At 47.7% G+C, this 16,456-nt stretch overlaps 1 protein-coding gene across 1 annotated transcript in view; it reads right to left on the reverse strand.

Moving 5' to 3' along the window:
* Window positions 1-15,527, reverse strand: part of CACNA1F (calcium voltage-gated channel subunit alpha1 F) — a 59,413-nt gene extending 43,886 nt beyond the window's left edge. Inside the window, exons 1-9 of the mRNA XM_083420945.1 lie at window positions 14,665-15,527; window positions 13,745-14,003; window positions 13,515-13,620; window positions 11,667-11,806; window positions 8,743-8,885; window positions 6,423-6,575; window positions 4,621-4,817; window positions 4,414-4,517; window positions 1,217-1,383 (exon numbers count right to left, since the gene is read on the reverse strand). Of these exons, the coding sequence (XP_083277071.1) occupies window positions 1,217-1,383; window positions 4,414-4,517; window positions 4,621-4,817; window positions 6,423-6,575; window positions 8,743-8,885; window positions 11,667-11,806; window positions 13,515-13,620; window positions 13,745-14,003; window positions 14,665-14,686 (1,291 nt within the window). The 5' untranslated portion in view covers window positions 14,687-15,527. The remainder of the gene's footprint in view (window positions 1-1,216; window positions 1,384-4,413; window positions 4,518-4,620; window positions 4,818-6,422; window positions 6,576-8,742; window positions 8,886-11,666; window positions 11,807-13,514; window positions 13,621-13,744; window positions 14,004-14,664) is intronic.
* Between the last annotated feature and the right edge of the window lie 929 nt (window positions 15,528-16,456).

Here is a 16,456-nt window from a genome sequence, read left to right on the forward strand (position 1 = left end):
GAGGGGGGATGGAGGCAGTGGGAAGCAGGGGAAACACTTGTGATTATTTTCATTACACGTACCTGTGCTATTTTTCTAGAAAAAATGGTGCTAGTACTCACCATGAATGCCTTCTTTGTTTTCTTATAATGGCTATGGCACCTACCTGAGAGGTGCCAGAACTAAGTTCCTGTGAGTTCTGGCTTAAAAAAAGCCCTGATATATTCTTTGCCTTAATTACAACAGGTCCACACTTTAAAGCTCTGTGTCTGAGCTCTCTCTCTCCCTTGCTCCAAAGCTTTCCCTGTGAAAACCCACTCTTTACTGCTGAATTGGAGTAAACGGCAATCTGCTGAAAACCCGCATTGCTTTTTGTTATGCTTCAGCTTTAAAGAGCAGGTTTTCACAAGGAAACCTGTGCCTGGAAAGTGCAGGGCTAAAGGTAAGTGTGGATAAGCCCCTAGTTGGAGCGCACTGGGACTCCTCAAGTTGCCTCCATTTCTGAGAGGGGAGGCAGAGAGGCAGAAGGGTGAAAGGACCCAGATTCTCCAAATTTGTCCTCAGCTGACTGGGGAGGGAATACAGATGAGATGAATAGGAGACTCATAAATATCTGTCTACTCACAATGCTGACCTTAGTTGCTCTTACCACTTGCTCAGCGACCCCAAAGTAACTAATGAGGTCCCAATGAACTAATTAACTCAGTGCCAGGGGTTTTACCCTTGGAACTCTCTTCCGTTTTCCCTTGCTGCAAATTATAGCCATGGGGAAGGGTACGCACAAGTAAAAGCATGCTACTAATTGGCCAATTCTGGGCATTGCTGAAGGAAAGAGCACAACCCCGGTATCCCTTCCCTCAGCAAACGGCAGAGGGAGAAAAATAAAGAGACAGAGGGATTGGCCTGGCCTGCCCTTCTCTTCTGTTCCTGCCACCCAGTCGTGTCCCCGACTGCCAGATCCACCTGCTTCCCCAGTAGGTACACGGCATCCGACTCCCCTCCCTCCTCTCCACAAGAAGGATCCCTTCCCCAGCTGCCAGTTTGCTCAGGTTCTCACTAATCTTCCATCGCTGCTGCTTGGATTGATTCCTCTCTAATCCCCTCACCCAGAGCTGCCACAAGGCCCAGATGGTAGCATCCAGGCCACTGACTAAACTGTCCCCTCCTTCAGCAGGGCACTGGTCTCTGGCAAAGCAGGGCTAGGAAGCTGGCAGCGGGTGGCAGGCGGAGCCCTTACGAGTGTGCTTCTCGTCTGCCTCGTCCCCTTCCTCGTCAGGCTCGATGTCCTCGGCCTGCGTGATCCAATCCAAATAGCCCTTCAGGTCTTCCTCCATCTGCTGCTTCTCCCGTAACTTTTGGAAGTCACCCCGGGCCTTTGCCTTCTCTCGCTCCTTGGAAAATTCTCTGTGGGGAGAAATGGGTCAAATTAGCCGCACAGGCCAGCTTAGCCATCTGCTGAAAGACACCTACTGGTGCAAAGCCCGCCTGCCAGTAGCACAGCCTTTGATCCAGCTGGTTGTCATGTGTTTGGCACAGCCGGAAAGCTCTCTCGGTGCTTAAGGGACACACAGGGCTGAATAAAACATCAGAAAGTCAGAGCAGGGAATGGGAAATTAAGTACAAGCTCCCACCTACCTCCACAAACATATAATACATACACTCCAATGTCAGGATCATCCACGTGCCAGCTACCCACAGATCTGGCCACCTCAGCTAGGCCACAGATGTCACAGGCAGACAGCAAACAGAAAATACACCACAGATGGTCAACCTGTGACATGGGGTTATGACAGTTCGTGGCACTTCTGAAGCACTCCTGAAATCTGCAGCACTCCTGGCTATGGCATACGAGAGTCAGGCCTGAATTCTTGCCTGACACGCTAGTTCTGCACTGCTCTGCTCTACAGATCCATAGATTAGAGGCGAAACCATAACAAGGCACAGGGTGACAAAAGAGCAGCCCTGCCAGATCAGACCAAAGGCCCATCTAGGGCAGCATTTTGTTCTCACAGAGGCCAGCCAGATGCTAATGGAGATTCCACAGCAAGACATGAGCACCACAGCACTTTCCCACTCATGGATCCCAAACCTGTGAGGTAGATTAGGCTGAGAGACAGTGAGTGGCCCAAGGTCACCAAGTGAGCTTCATGGCCGAGTGGGGACTAGACTGTTGCTCTTCCAGGTCTTAGTCCAACACTCTAACCACCATACCAATAGGGGTCTCTATTATAACGTCTAACGCTTTGGGCATGGCTTGTGTCACACTCAAGGCTGCCCCAAGACATTTTGGAACCTGCAGTGAACCACAAAATAGTGCCTCCACTCTGGCCAGGAAAGAAGGGGTGAGTTAAGATCTACATCTGGAACAATGGGGAAATAAAGATCTATATCAGGAACAAGAGTTGGAAGAGACCAGCAGCACCTCCTGTTTGCAAAGAGGCTGCAGTAGAGGCAGCGGGGGTGGGGGGCTTGCCAAGGAGATCTTGCTCTCCAAGAAGTGTGCCGCAGCTGTTGCTGCCACTGCAGCAGTGGCAACAGTGGGCGATGCTTTCCTTGGAGGGCGGGTCTGCTGCCCCTGTGGATCCTGCTGCCTGAGGTTGTCGCCTCACCTTGCCTCATGGCTGGGCTGGCCCTGTGCACACCTGCTAAAAAAAATCAGTCACCACTGCTATTATACACTATATCAAAGTGGCCTGACAAGTCGGTAACTCAGCAGAATGGCTCTTCCCTTTGCCTGGCATCTGGCATCAGTCATTCTGGCCCTAAATCCATAACCCTCTAGCTTCTTCTGCTCCCTTCAGTGGGGGGGGGGGGGGCGAGCGGTACAGCATAGAACCTGGACCACATCAACTGTCATATGCTAGGCTAAAAGATATCATACCAACTCATGGTTCACGCTAAGCAGTTAACTACACAAGAGAAGTCATGGTTTAGAGAGGTGGTCTGCTACCATTTCCCGTTTTATCAGTAAAGGTAAAGGTACCCCTGCCTGTACGGGCCAGTCTTGCCAGACTCTAGGGTTGTGCGCTCATCTCACTCTATAGGCCAGGAGCCAGCGCTGTCCGCAGACACTTCCGGGTCACGTGGCCAGCGTGACAAGCTGCATCTGGCGAGCCAGCGCAGCACACAGAACGCCGTTTACCTTCCCGCTGGTAAGCGGTCCCTATTTATCTACTTGCACCCGGGGGTGCTTTCAAACTGCTAGGTTGGCAGGCGCTGGGACCGAACGACGGGAGCGCACCCCGCCGCGGGGATTCGAACCGCCGACCATGCGATCGGCAAGTCCTAGGCGCTGAGGTTTTACCCACAGCGCCACCTGCGTCCCACTGTTTTATCAGTAAAAAAAAGGTAAAGGTAAAGGTACCCCTGCCCATACGGGCCAGTCTTGACAGACTCTAGGGTTGTGCGCCCATCTCACTCAAAGAGGCCAAGGGCCAGCGCTGTCCGAAGACACTTCCGGGTCACGTGGCCAGCGTGACATCTCTGCTCTGGCGAGCCAGAGCTGCACACGGAAACGCCATTTACCTTCCCACTAGTAAGCGGTCCCTATTTATCTACTTGCACTTAGGGGTGCTTTCGAACTGCTAGGTTGGCATGCGCTGGGACCGAACAGCGGGAGCGCACCCCGCCGCGGGGATTCGAACCGCCGACGTTACGATCGGCAAGCCTTAAGCGCTGAGGCTTTAACCCACAGCGCCACCCGCGTCCTACTCAGGTTTATAACTTCATTCTACTAGGTGTGTCTTTGAGAAGGTAAGCAACCATTGTAAACTATGCTTTCTTAATTCAGATATCAGACTAAACCATAGTTAACAAATATAGTACTTCAAACCAAGTTTTCTGGTTTGGTTTGCCCAACAATAGTTTGTCAATTTAGACATCACACAATACCATAATTACATTTTCTGGTTTTATTTTATGTCCTTCCTACCCTCTTTTTGCTTATGCCTCATTCTTCCTATCTGACTGTGAACCCGTGGGAACGGGTTTGTCCCCTCACATTACTTTAAGCACCCAATGAATGAATCATAACAATTCCACGATTTATGCAAGCAAGTGATACTACATGCTACCATGAAAAACCAAATATAGAATCACTACTACTAGACTTGCGAGGTGGAAAGTGGGTGTCAGTGCAGAATCTTTCCCACTAAAATATAACCATTTGATACTGCAAATGAGCAAAATCAATTCAACAGATATTACAAAGTACAAATGCAACCCATGCTACCTTTGGCAGATTCTGGATCTCTCACAGAAGTCACCTCCCCATTTGAATGCTGGTGGAAGCATTTTGTGTGAATGGTTACATGCTATCTATTTATCCAGCTATCCAGTTACAACATGTATGTAGGCACAAGAAGCAGCCCTCAAAGGCATCCCAGAAATACACTGGCTGATTCACATGCTATACTCACTCCAAATCAGACTTACCCACTCAGCACACCCAAAACCAGATTGAGCACGAAGAAGGAGCCAAAGATGACAAGGCTGACAAAGTAGAGCCAGGGCAGCTCGTGACCCATTGCATCCTGCATCTGGAGTAGAGAGAGGGACAATAAGCAGAAAATGATATGGATTGCTCTGTATGAGCCACTGGCAGTGCTGCTCCCCCCCCCCCAGTGGAGGAAGGTGCCTCACCCAGTAGAGCACATCGGTCCAGCCTTCCATGGTGATGCACTGGAAGACTGTCAGCATGGCAAAAAAGAAGTTGTCGAAGTTGGTGATGCCACCATTGGGTCCTTCCCACTTCCCACGGCACTCACTATTGTTCGTCAAGCATTCCCGTCCGTGCCCAGAGAAGGCACAAGGTGATGGGTCCTCCTCAGCCTCCAGGTCTGCAAGGGATGCAGAGATATTTTTTTTGGGGGGGGGGGTGGACAGACAGGGAGAAGAGTGACAGGTCCATTCTAGTGCTGAACCAAACTATGTTTCACAAACATCTGCATATCTCTCAAACTGTGCCCTGTATTTCCAACACCCCCCACCCCCCACTACTAAAATACACACACAGCAAAAATTCACTTGATAGTTCAATGTTCTTTTAACATTTAGGCATTTAAGCATATCAGTAGACAGCTTTTAAAATCCAGTCATGCATTTATGTTGCTGAAAATGAAACTGGCTATTTGGGTTAGAATCATAGAATTGTAGAGTTGGAAGGAATTCTGAGGGTCATCTAGTCCAACCCCCTGCAATGCAGGAATATGCAGGTGGCTTGTATGGGGATCAAACCCGTGGCCTTGGCGTTATCAGCAACACACGCTATCTAACTGAGCTAAGAGAGGTTGCATGTGTAATAGGGAGCCCTCGGAGCACCCACAATTGCCTAGCCTTGACTCCCATAGGTTCAGGTCGGGGTCACAAGCAAGAGACTTCAGCCAGGAGATAGAAGCAAAATGGTGGCCTGTAGGCCTGATCTTTATTGTTGCAAGACTTTCCACCACCACAAACACGAAGCAGCCAGAAGCCCCAAACATTGTTACATCAGTTTTAAAAGTTTCCCATAATACATTTCCAGAAGCATCATCAAGACATCATCGCTACGTCACAGAAAAGGTGTGGTCACAGGTAGAACCTGAGATCCAGGAATGTACCTGTCAATCAAATATAGTCTTTCACAGTACAAACTCCTTGCAAAGGTCCTGCAGACAGACATGACTGTACATCTCAGGAATTATGGTGGGCTCACCAACCCCTCCCCTTATACCTCACTTCCCTGGGTCCTAAACGTCATTGGAACTGAGACTGATACAATGAGTAATTTCTTGAGCCAGTACGTAGATACATTTACCAGTGAATTACTACATTTGGTATTGACACTTCCCCTGTTTTCCCTTGTTGGAGGCCTGAGGCTCCGTGGGGAGGCGTGGGCACCTTCTGCAAACTCTGCTGTTAGTCCTTTTCTCAACTTTAGGGACTGCCCGTCAGGGCTCTGCAGCCTCTGACCAAACAGGCACCTTGCGAATGGAGCTTTGAACCCAAATGAATGAGGTTTTGAGAATGTGCAGTGAAGATTCCCTGTTCTTGCCTCGTGATGAGGCAAGGCTCGGGGGGGTGTCTCTCAACCTCTCCCATTCAATTTCCCTGTAACACATGAAACTCACTATGTAGCTCCGGATCACATTGTGAAAGGCTCTTTCAAGTTTATAACAACAACAACAACAAAGCAGATGATGATAAAAGATAGCTGCAAATCGGTATGAAAAAATGTTTGAAAGAGAAGCCTTTCACATTCTTCAGAACTGCAGCTCTCACACTGAAAACTGAATTCAACAGAAATTCATCCCAGCAGTGCTATTCCCCATTCTGGAAGGAAGGAGTAGGATTATTCCCTACAGTTCATTTGCACACACTTGGATTGGTCTCTCTCCCTAAAATTTAACATTTTTGGAGGCAAGAATGATCTACCTACCTCCCCCCCCCCCCTTGCAGAACTATACCTGAACCAACGATGAAGCAGGTCTTGTGCATGCGGCCGATAAAGAGCTCCAAGCCAATGATAGCATAGATGATGATGACGAAAAGGACAAGCAGCGCAATGTGCAGGAGGGGCACCATGGCTTTCATGATAGAGTTCAAGACAATGTGCAGGCCTAGTTGGTGGAGAGGATTCAGAACATGGTGTTAACTTTGCAGAAGCATGATGAGCAGGGCTGCAACATGCAGCGCAATCACAACTGGCCATGTATACAGGGGCACATGGCTGCAGGTGGAGAGCTCAGTCTCAGGAGCAGAATACAACCAGAAGGGGTGGAGGCATTCCCCTTCACAGCACAATGAACATTTGTAGAGAACCTGAAGCTAAATCATTTGCAGATGAATTGTCTCTGGGTCAAATTTCATACACGGCATTGAAGGAGCTGCTCCTGCTATCCATTGTGCAATGTGCTTGCAGCAGTGCAGAGCATGGTGAATACGGCTGTGTGCTGCTGTGCATAGCATGTAATACAATGTGGAAGCATGAACTAAAATGCAAGTGGTGCTTTAATGTGGCCCTGCACAGCAGGCATGCAGTTTGTGGGAACTGTATTTAAGGAGACTTGCAGAGTGGCTGTAAGTCACAATAATGCAATCACACGGAATGTGTTGATGTGCTGCCTAGCAAGACAGCATGCAAATATGTGCACGTGGTATGCTCTGGGTAATACTGTGTGTCTGCATGGAAGCCAACATGAAGCTCAATGTGCAGGTCTGATTGTATACAGTGCAATGCCTGTGATGCATTGTAGCGTATTAAACATGAGCTGCAGTATAGTACTGCAGTGTGATCTAGTGCAGAATGATAGCATATGTTTTGGCAAAATAAAGTGACTCTGGCTAATGCCACGACATGTAGTGAGGTGCAATAAGGCAACCATTATGTGGCATATGCCCCAAAATTGCTGTGAATGGTCTTTATTGCTCTGTGGTATAGCAGCGCAACTGTGCACAATGCAGTGTGGATATGGCATCACAAGAACACTGCGACAACACATGGTACAGCACCTCTCTGCTCAATAAGCTACTCTGGCAAAGCAAAGCAGAGTGCAGCCACTATGCAGCTAGCAGCAAAACCAATACAGTGGTACCTCGAGTTACAAATGCCGCAGGTTACAAACTCCACTAACCTGGAAGAGTAACCTCGAGTTGAGAACTTTGCCCCAGGATGAGAATGGAAATCAAGTGCCGGCGGCACAACAACAGCAAGAGGCCCCATTAGCGAAAGCAAGCCTCTAGTTAAGAACAGTTTCAGGTTAAGAACAGACCTCTGGAACGAATTAAGTTCATAACTAGAGGTACCACTGTATGTACAGTTAGGCACATGATATGTGGTACAGCAGAAATACCATATACAGTACAGTGTATATGTAAAGGTAAAGGTAAAGGTACCCCTGCCCGTACAGGCCAGTCTTGACAGACTCTAGGGTTGTGCGCCCATCTCACTCAAAGAGGCCAAGGGCCAGCGCTGTCCGAAGACACTTCCGGGTCACGTGGCCAGCGTGACATCGCTGCTCTGGCGAGCCAGAGCCGTACACGGAAACGCCGTTTACCTTCCCGCTAATAAGCGGTCCCTATTTATCTACTTGCACTTAGGGGTGCTTTCGAACTGCTAGGTTGGCAGGCGCTGGGACCGAACAGCAGGAGCGCACCCTGCCGCGGGGATTCGAACCGCCGACCTTTCGATCAGCAAGCCCTAGGCACTGAGGCTTTAACCCACAGCGCCACCCGCGTCCCTTCTTCTCAGTGTATATGTACAGTGTATAAATGCAGCTCAGAGCATCAACCCAACGGCATCTCAATTTGACCCAAAGCAGTGCAAATAATGGTGCACTGATTGTTATTGGCTTCTTTCTTCAGAGACTACTACCAAGGAAACATATGGGGGGCCCTCCAGACATCCTTTTTATTGCACATCATGATTATTTGCGCTCTTGATGTTTTTGGGGCAGTTACATGTGACCCCACTTTCAATACTGTTTGCACCTGCAGAAGTTTTGGAATGGTCAGACGGCTTCATTTCCAGTCAGCGCATGCCCGGTAACCTCCATCTGAAACCCCTTAATTTTTATACCCCAAATGTTCTGGTTTATTTTTGTCCTCCATTTGTTGTGCTGATAGCTCCTCTGGCTAGCATTGGGGAGACATCACACAACAAACTAAAGCAGACTCAATTAACCACTACATGTATGATTATTGTGTCAAGAACATATTGCAGAAAGTTCACCAACAATTAAGCACCAGTCCGGAGGCGCCCTGTTTGTAAAAGAGAAATATGCTTACTAGGGACACCAGAGACGAGGCGCAGAGGTCTCAGGACACGGAAGGCTCTCAGAGCTTTGACATCAAACCCACCCGGCTTCCCACTCATGTGATGAGCCTCTCCAGGCTTGTGGGAAACTTGTTCCAGGATGACACTGAAGAGACTGGGGGGGGGGGGGGAGAAAGGACCATGATGAGACAGGCAGGGGACCTTTCTTCCCATGAAGAGCCCACCCAAACACAGATAAAAGAATGACAAACTAGCTTCTAGCCCCATAGACCCATTTATGGCCTTCACTCTCTAGGGCTAACAGTGTGAAGCAGGCCCTGGGGGGTATTATTGTTATCATCATCATTATTATATCCACTCCATGGTCCCAGAGCGGGTTACGACAATTAAAACACAATGTTGAGGTGACAGCCATTGATAGACCAATCCTATATTTTAATCCTTTTTAAAACTACCTTAAGGAGGGGGTGGTCAGATCTAATTCTAGAGATCGGTGTTCTTCATTGGATGAGGACTCAGAGTATTGATCCTCAGGCAATAAGGACTATCCCCTTTTCAAGATCATTCCCCTTAACCTAATCCCAAAGGGAACTAAGGATTTGGGGATTGTCTGGGGAGATGCTTGAGCCTCCCCCCCCCCCCACAAAACACCAGAGCTGGGCTCTAAAATGTGGGGTATAATAAAGGCAATTAAGCATAATTCCTTTTGCTCTCCTCTGAGCAACAATAGCTGGCCTCCACATATCTGATAAATTACACTTGAATCCTCAGGGCATCGTATACAAGGTTATTCCATTTTATCCTCAAAATAGTGAGAAAGCGGCCTGGGCTTACCCAGTGAGCTTTACCACTAAGCAGAGAAGAAATCTGAATTCAGCTCTCCCTGGTCCATGCCCAACACTGTCTACTGCTGTACACTGCTGCTCAACAGATGGCTCATGATCCATGCCAGCATCTGACACACCATGGCAATAGGTCCTGGGGCACACATTTAATATAATGACGTGCAGCCATTTTGGGTGGTAAAATGTCCTTGATGGCCCTGATGATGGTGGAGGGGGGTTTTACTTGGGACTTCTGCAAAGAAGGCTTGCCTGAGGGTTATAGCTCCAGGAGAAATATCCCACCCCCGCCAGTGGATGGCTTGGTATGTAGCACATATTGCAGTCTGAATTGCATGGGCCATGTGTAGGGGACCTTCGGTCCTCCAAATGTTGCCGAACTAAAACTCCAGTCAGCCCTAGCAAGTATGGCCAATATGTAGTTCAGCAATATCGGAAGGGCCACATAGACCCCACACCAGTCATAGGTTAATTTGTAAGCAAATGAACAAGTGGGATGGCATAGCCTTTTAGCAGACTTGCCATGTCTCTGGAGCTGACCTCAAGTTTCAGGATCTTTATCAGATGGCGAGAAACCTCCAGGCACAGCAGGGGGTGTAGGAAACTGCCTTGAAGTAGGTCTGCCCAGTGCAAGGCGGGCTCTTTAGGTTATTTAGGTTATTGGTTCCCCCCCCCCACCTGATCCTTTCCACCAGAGGTGCTGGTTCTGAACCTGGATCTTTCCATGCGCAAAGTGTGGCCCCTCCCACTGAATGAAGAGGTCTGGCTATCGTCCTCTTTTATTTGTGTTATTGATTTTTATAAGTATATATACCACCCAATACTTTTTGATTCCAGGGTAATTAGCAATCACACAAAAACACCATTAAAACTACAATAAAACAGCATAAGACAATTTAAATGTACTGTATCTAAGAGTCACGGTGAATTTGGATAAAGTGTTATCTACATGATCTCTGTTGGGTCATATATGCAAGATAATTGCCCATTTTGTTTATTTTATTTAAAATGAAATAAAATTAATATATATAAAAAAGACATGATGAATAATTGAAAAATGTTTTCAACTGGCACCTAAAAGGTAGCAAAGAAGGTGCCAGTCAGAACTCTCTGGAGAGGATGTTCCCCAAACTGAGGACCACAACCAAGTATATCCATGTTCACCAGCTGCTTCACCTCTGGCAGCAGAGGCATCTGGGGAAGCACATTTCAGGTGGCTTCCATAAATGGGCAACTTGGTGTGGTGCAGGGATTCTTTTGCTTGAGAGCTTTTACAATTAATTCCATGTCCTTCCCCGGCCTCATGTCCATCAGACTCCCCTTTCAGGCACCAGGGTGCCAGGTGTCAACCCTTGTCCCGACCAGGGACCATAGTGGGCCTCATTCCTCTCTTAGCAGGCCCCACACTTTGAACTACCAGGTACCACCCCTTAGGTCACAGGTAGGGATGGGTGAATGTCTATTTCAGTTTCTCATTTTCTAGGCTTAAGCACAGCTCTTCACATTTCAACATCAGTTTGCTTTATTTTTTAAAAGGCCTCATGAAAATTCATCAGCATTTTAGTGCTGCTCTGCTCGTTCCCTTCTACTTTATTTGATGTTGTGTCTGCATGGCCTATTTACAATAAGAGTCCTATTCATATGTTCAAGGCATAAGCATTTAGCAATGGGCACTGGCTCTGGCTAGCTGACCATTTCAAGTCCCTTCAAACACAAGACTCGGGCCTCTCCCTTCCTACTAACATTGCCAGGTACAGACCCCCAATAGGGCTTCCTGTACTTTTAACTGTTTGAAAGAATTATGGCAGCTTTGTCCATCACCGTGGTAAGAAAGGACACATCCTTTGGCACACATTTTACAGAAACAAGGGCTTTTCTCAGGACCTGGATCTAATTCCTCAACTTCGTTCATAATCGCTTGCTATACAGACTTATTTGCATTAAGATGCTGCAGAAGAGCTGCGCTACTGCAGTTTCCCCAAATCTCCCCTCTCTCTGTTGCCAGGCAGTCCATTTGGAGAGATATACTTGGGACTTTTGGCAACCTGCAGAAGTGATTTGCACTCACTCATCATGCCACGGAAAAAACTCACCCCACCACAACGATGACAAAATCAAGAAGGTTCCAGCCATTGCGGATGTAGGCGCTGGGATGCATGACCAGTCCATAGGCAAGGATCTTGAGGAAAGTCTCCACCGTGAATATGATGAGAAAAACATACTCCACTTGCTCCTGTGGAGGAAGAAGGCCAGTAGGCCCAAATTATACTTCCAAGCTTCTGCTGCTTGTGTCCTGAGAAGCAATCTATCACTTTACAGTAGTACCTCAGGTTACATATGCTTCAGGTTACAGACTCCACTAACCCAGAAATTGTACCTCGGGTTAAGAACTTTGCTTCAGGATGAGAACAGAAATCGTGCTCTGGCAGCGCGGCAGCAGCAGGAGGCCCCATTAGCTAAAGTGGTGCTTCAGGTTAAGAACAGTTTCAGGTTAAGAACGGACCTCCGGAACGAATTAAGTACTTAACCTGAGGTACCACTGTATTGGGATTTGAAACCAGTCACATGTTCCAAAGTCAGGACAATCCCAAAGAGCTCCACTTGAAAGCTCCAGTTCTGGAAAGTTACACTAGAGAAAGAGACTGGAAATTCCCATCAAGGGAAATGGGCAAAAAATTCTCTGGATTAGCATTATCTCAGTCCAACACCAGCGCAAGCAGCTTACAGAGTGGGCAAGGAAATAGGAGGGAGAGAAAAGAGTTGGGAGTATCACACATATACATGGCTACAGGAATAAGTGTGGCCACTTGCACACGCACTCCCCAGAAAAGAGGAGCACGCATTTGTCACTCACGGCATGCAAAATTCAATATAAATAAACACAAAAACACAGAGAAGAAAAGATATGTGGAGCTATAGCACATAACCCAGAAATCCTGATCAATAGGCCATCCCTATCACATCTTTACTGAGACCCACTAGTAAGAGAACCAGAAACACAGTGCAGTTAGCACTACTTTCTGCTTCTTTCCTTTTATACCAATAAATGTTATCCTCTCCTTCAATGAGAACAGAATCTCTGGACTCTGTCCTGCCATTGTAAACAACAAAGCCCTCCCACAGTGGCACAGTACATGTACTGTGTGAACTGTAAAAAAATTAATTCTTAAAAAAATGGCTGGCAGAGAAATGAGATCAAGTTCTGTCTTTGACTTCACTGGTGTCAAGCATTTCTGGATTTACCCTGGAGGGGAGAAACAGAGATCAGAAACTGGCCCCCATCCAGTTTCAGTCATGGATTATTCTGGATTTAGTCCAGGGAAGCTGAGATCAAACTCCAGCCCTGACCCCAGCTGCAATCAGCAGATGACTTCAAATTCACAGGGGAGCTTCTGTGGTCTCACTGCAAGACCCTCGGTCACCAGAGTGAACTAGGAAGCTGTGGGGATGAGGGGGCAGGGGGCAGCCTGTTGCCTCAGCTGCCCCCAGTCAGGTGGTGGATTAATGGTTATTAAGAGATAATAGTTTTAATTAGCATTAACGTGTTGCCTCAGACAGAAATCAAGATGTAAAAGTGGAATCATTAAGGAAGAAGGAGGCCACGGCAAAGGAGTTTACTGGACTACAAGGTGAAGAAAAATAAGGAGCAGCTGCGTGATCCAGGATTTGGGGTATCTCTAGCCGGAAGGTGGCATGTGGTGGGTTACAGCAAGGAAGCAGACCTTGGAGACAATATTCCTGGCTTCACATGATGTTGTCTTCCTTGGGCCTACCCATCTAGTTCAGTACCTGTACTATCTGACAACAGTTTTCTGAGGTCTCCAGCTGTCCAAAATCCTTTTCACTGCATCCTTCAGCATGCAGAATATGTGCTCTGCCATTGCACTATGCTCTCCCCCACTCCCCACCCTTCCCTCCAAGGCTTTGGGAAAGGCACTCACCAAGTTGTGGTTGGAGACATTCGAGTCATCCTCAGGGAAAGGGATATAGACTCCTAAGGCCACACAGTTGGCGAAGATGGTCATAAGAATGAGGATATCAAAGGGTCTGGGAACATTCAGTTAAGGCAACAAACAGGAATTTCTTCTCCCTCCTTCCCCCAAGGAAAAAGAGAGGGCCTCCCCACCCCCACCCCGAGTCAGATGTCTCCCAATTTGTAAGAATAGGATGCTTCCATTCAACGATGCTGATGGCAGCACGGCGGATGGGATTGTTCAGCCTGAGACAGAAGAGGGCTCGTGGGGAACGGTGCACCACGTTGGTCCCCTGGGTTTTGTGCTTGTTGTGCTGGAGACGCTTCTTCTGGGCACTGCTGCCTGTAGAGCCCAGTGTATCTGAGCCCCCACCAGCAAGTGTCCATGCCAGGGCCTGGCCTGTTGCCTCCACAAAAGCCTCGGCCGCCGAGCGTGGGATCTCGGGGGTGCCAGCTGCTGCAAGGTGGAAACAGGGCAAGGGGGAGTTAAGGATGGATCTAAAGGCTAACTGCCCTGTTTCTTAGAAAAGGCACAAAAAAGAAATAAGGTTCTGAAAAACACAAAAAGGTTGGTTAATATAGAAATATGGCAGAGCACGTTCCACTGTGGGAGACTTTTCCAAGACTAAGGCCTCTGTGAGCTCAGGCTGAAAGAAAACTTCAGATGTTTGCCTGGCACCTATGGTTTGGCCTCAGGACTTCACACTCATTCATTTCCATTATCAGTCCCAGTTATACATCAAAACACCTCATTCTGATTGCAACACCAAAGCCATACACTTCTCTGTTTTTTTTCAGCTGCTGTTCCAATCTTAAACAGTGTCCAAGCCTCCTGCTCTTTACTTTTGAGAACCACTATAATGCAAAGGTTTGCCTGATGCCCCCCAAAGCTGGACCCAGATCATTCGTCTTCTACCAGCCCCTACTTACCACTGTCTTATTCCTCTCAGTTTCTTCTGAACACACCCCTAAATGCTGCAATCCCAAATGCACTAAGTAAACTCCTTTCAGTAACACTTACTTCTGAGTAAACATGCCTAGGATTGCACTGTAAGACTCCTACCCACCTCCCAACAGCTTGTCCCTAAACTAAACTAAACACATCTACATCTACTCACGTCCTCCGTTGCACTCGGACATCTTGCTGCCTGGTTGTGGGGGGTGAGAGGGCAGATGAGGAAATCTCCAGAAGATGCTAGCACTTTAGACCAACTACCTCTTCCCCTTGCAAGGGGGGGCTTCCCATTCTTTTGGCCTTTCTCCCTGGGCGGGGAGGAAGGACCAAATTCACCCTACGTGCTCTCATGGGAGGGCAGGAGCAGGAGCCTTCCAAGCCCTGTAGATGCGCTCCTTGCTTTCCACAGCAGTGCTCCCGCTGAAAAGGATTTGAGCCCCTGCTCGTGTCTGCTTCTCTCTCACACTCTCTCTCTTTCTGTCGCTCTCCCTGCTTCGTTCCCTAGCTCTCGGTTGAGGATTAAGGCAGATTGCCTACTTTAAAGGGCAGCGCAGGAGGCAGGGAGGAGGGAGCTCACACAGCTGGTTAGGTCACTGACTGTTGAGAGCTGGGGACATCCCAGCCACACAAGCCAGCCTAGGCCTGGAAAGGGGTAGTATGAAAGATGTGGCTGAAATGGGAACAGCCTTGTCATAATCCAACACACCCTACCTGAGTGTTGTGTAAAAGCAGCATAAGGGAGCTCTTGTAAATGATGGATCTCTCCGTGACCAAAACCAGACCGACACCAAGTCTTTTCTGACAGCAAGTTTCCTTTCTTCAGACAGTCTGGCTTCATACCTCCACCCTCAGTCACCCTGGCACAGGTTACACACAAAGAGCCCATTTGCATGTCTTTTTGGGGTGCAGGATGGGATGGGATACTGAGATGGTTGTTCCCAATGTAGGGCCTTGCTCACTTACCTCAGGGCATTCTGGGGTGAACAGACCCAGCTTTTGTACTCCTGTGCACACTACCGCACAAACACTTTTACCTTTAAAACACATTCAAAACACAACCTTTCCCTTAAAAGAATCCTGGGCGCTGCAGTTTACCCCTCAAAGAGTTACAATTCCCAGCAGCCCTTAACAAACTAAAGTGCCCAGAATTTTTTGAGGAGATAATCCGCTTCTAATGTGCTTTAAAGGTATGGAGATACAATGTCTTATGAAAAGGACAGCAACTGGCATAATTAATTGGTGAGTCAATAAAAATATTAAAATTTACTATTGTTATTTCATAATATCGGGTTGCTTCTTAAAAACAATATTAGCCTGATGCCAACAAATGTGGAAAAAGAAGATAAGGTAGTCAAACAAATGTAAAACATTGGCACAGACTATACATGTATGAGATACAATTACTCTAGATCGAGTGCACTCTCAACACTGGTTTGGGAAGCAGTGTTTTGTCTTATGTTTCACATTGTTTCATGTGAAATACTGCATTTTAATGTGTTTTCCCCAAAACCAGCTTCAGAAAAAGAATGACATTAAGCCCATAATGTGTATACAACCTTTGTTTTCCTGCCTTCTGGCACAGGACAGGAAATGTAAAGCATTGCTTTCTGGCTGGTATGTCAAAATTCATGAATGGCTCACACGTGCCAACTCTAAACAGAGGTGGACTGTACCACTATATTTCATTGTTTGATTATATATATATATATGCATATACAGTGGACAACTTGGGTTGCGAACGTGATCCGTGCGGGAGGCACATTCGCAACCCGCAGCGTTCACAACCGCAGCGCATGCGCGGGTCATGATTCAGCACTTCTGCACATGCGCAAAGCACGATTTAGTGCTTCTGCGCATGTGCAAGCGCCGAAACCCGGAAGTAACCCGTTCCGGTACTTCCTGGTTCGGCGCGGTGCACAACCGAAAAACGTGCAACCTGAAGCGTCTGCAACCCG

The sequence above is a fragment of the Podarcis tiliguerta genome, assembly GCF_965153285.1.
Source record: "Podarcis tiliguerta genome assembly, chromosome: 17".
Lineage (NCBI taxonomy): Eukaryota > Metazoa > Chordata > Lepidosauria > Squamata > Lacertidae > Podarcis > Podarcis tiliguerta.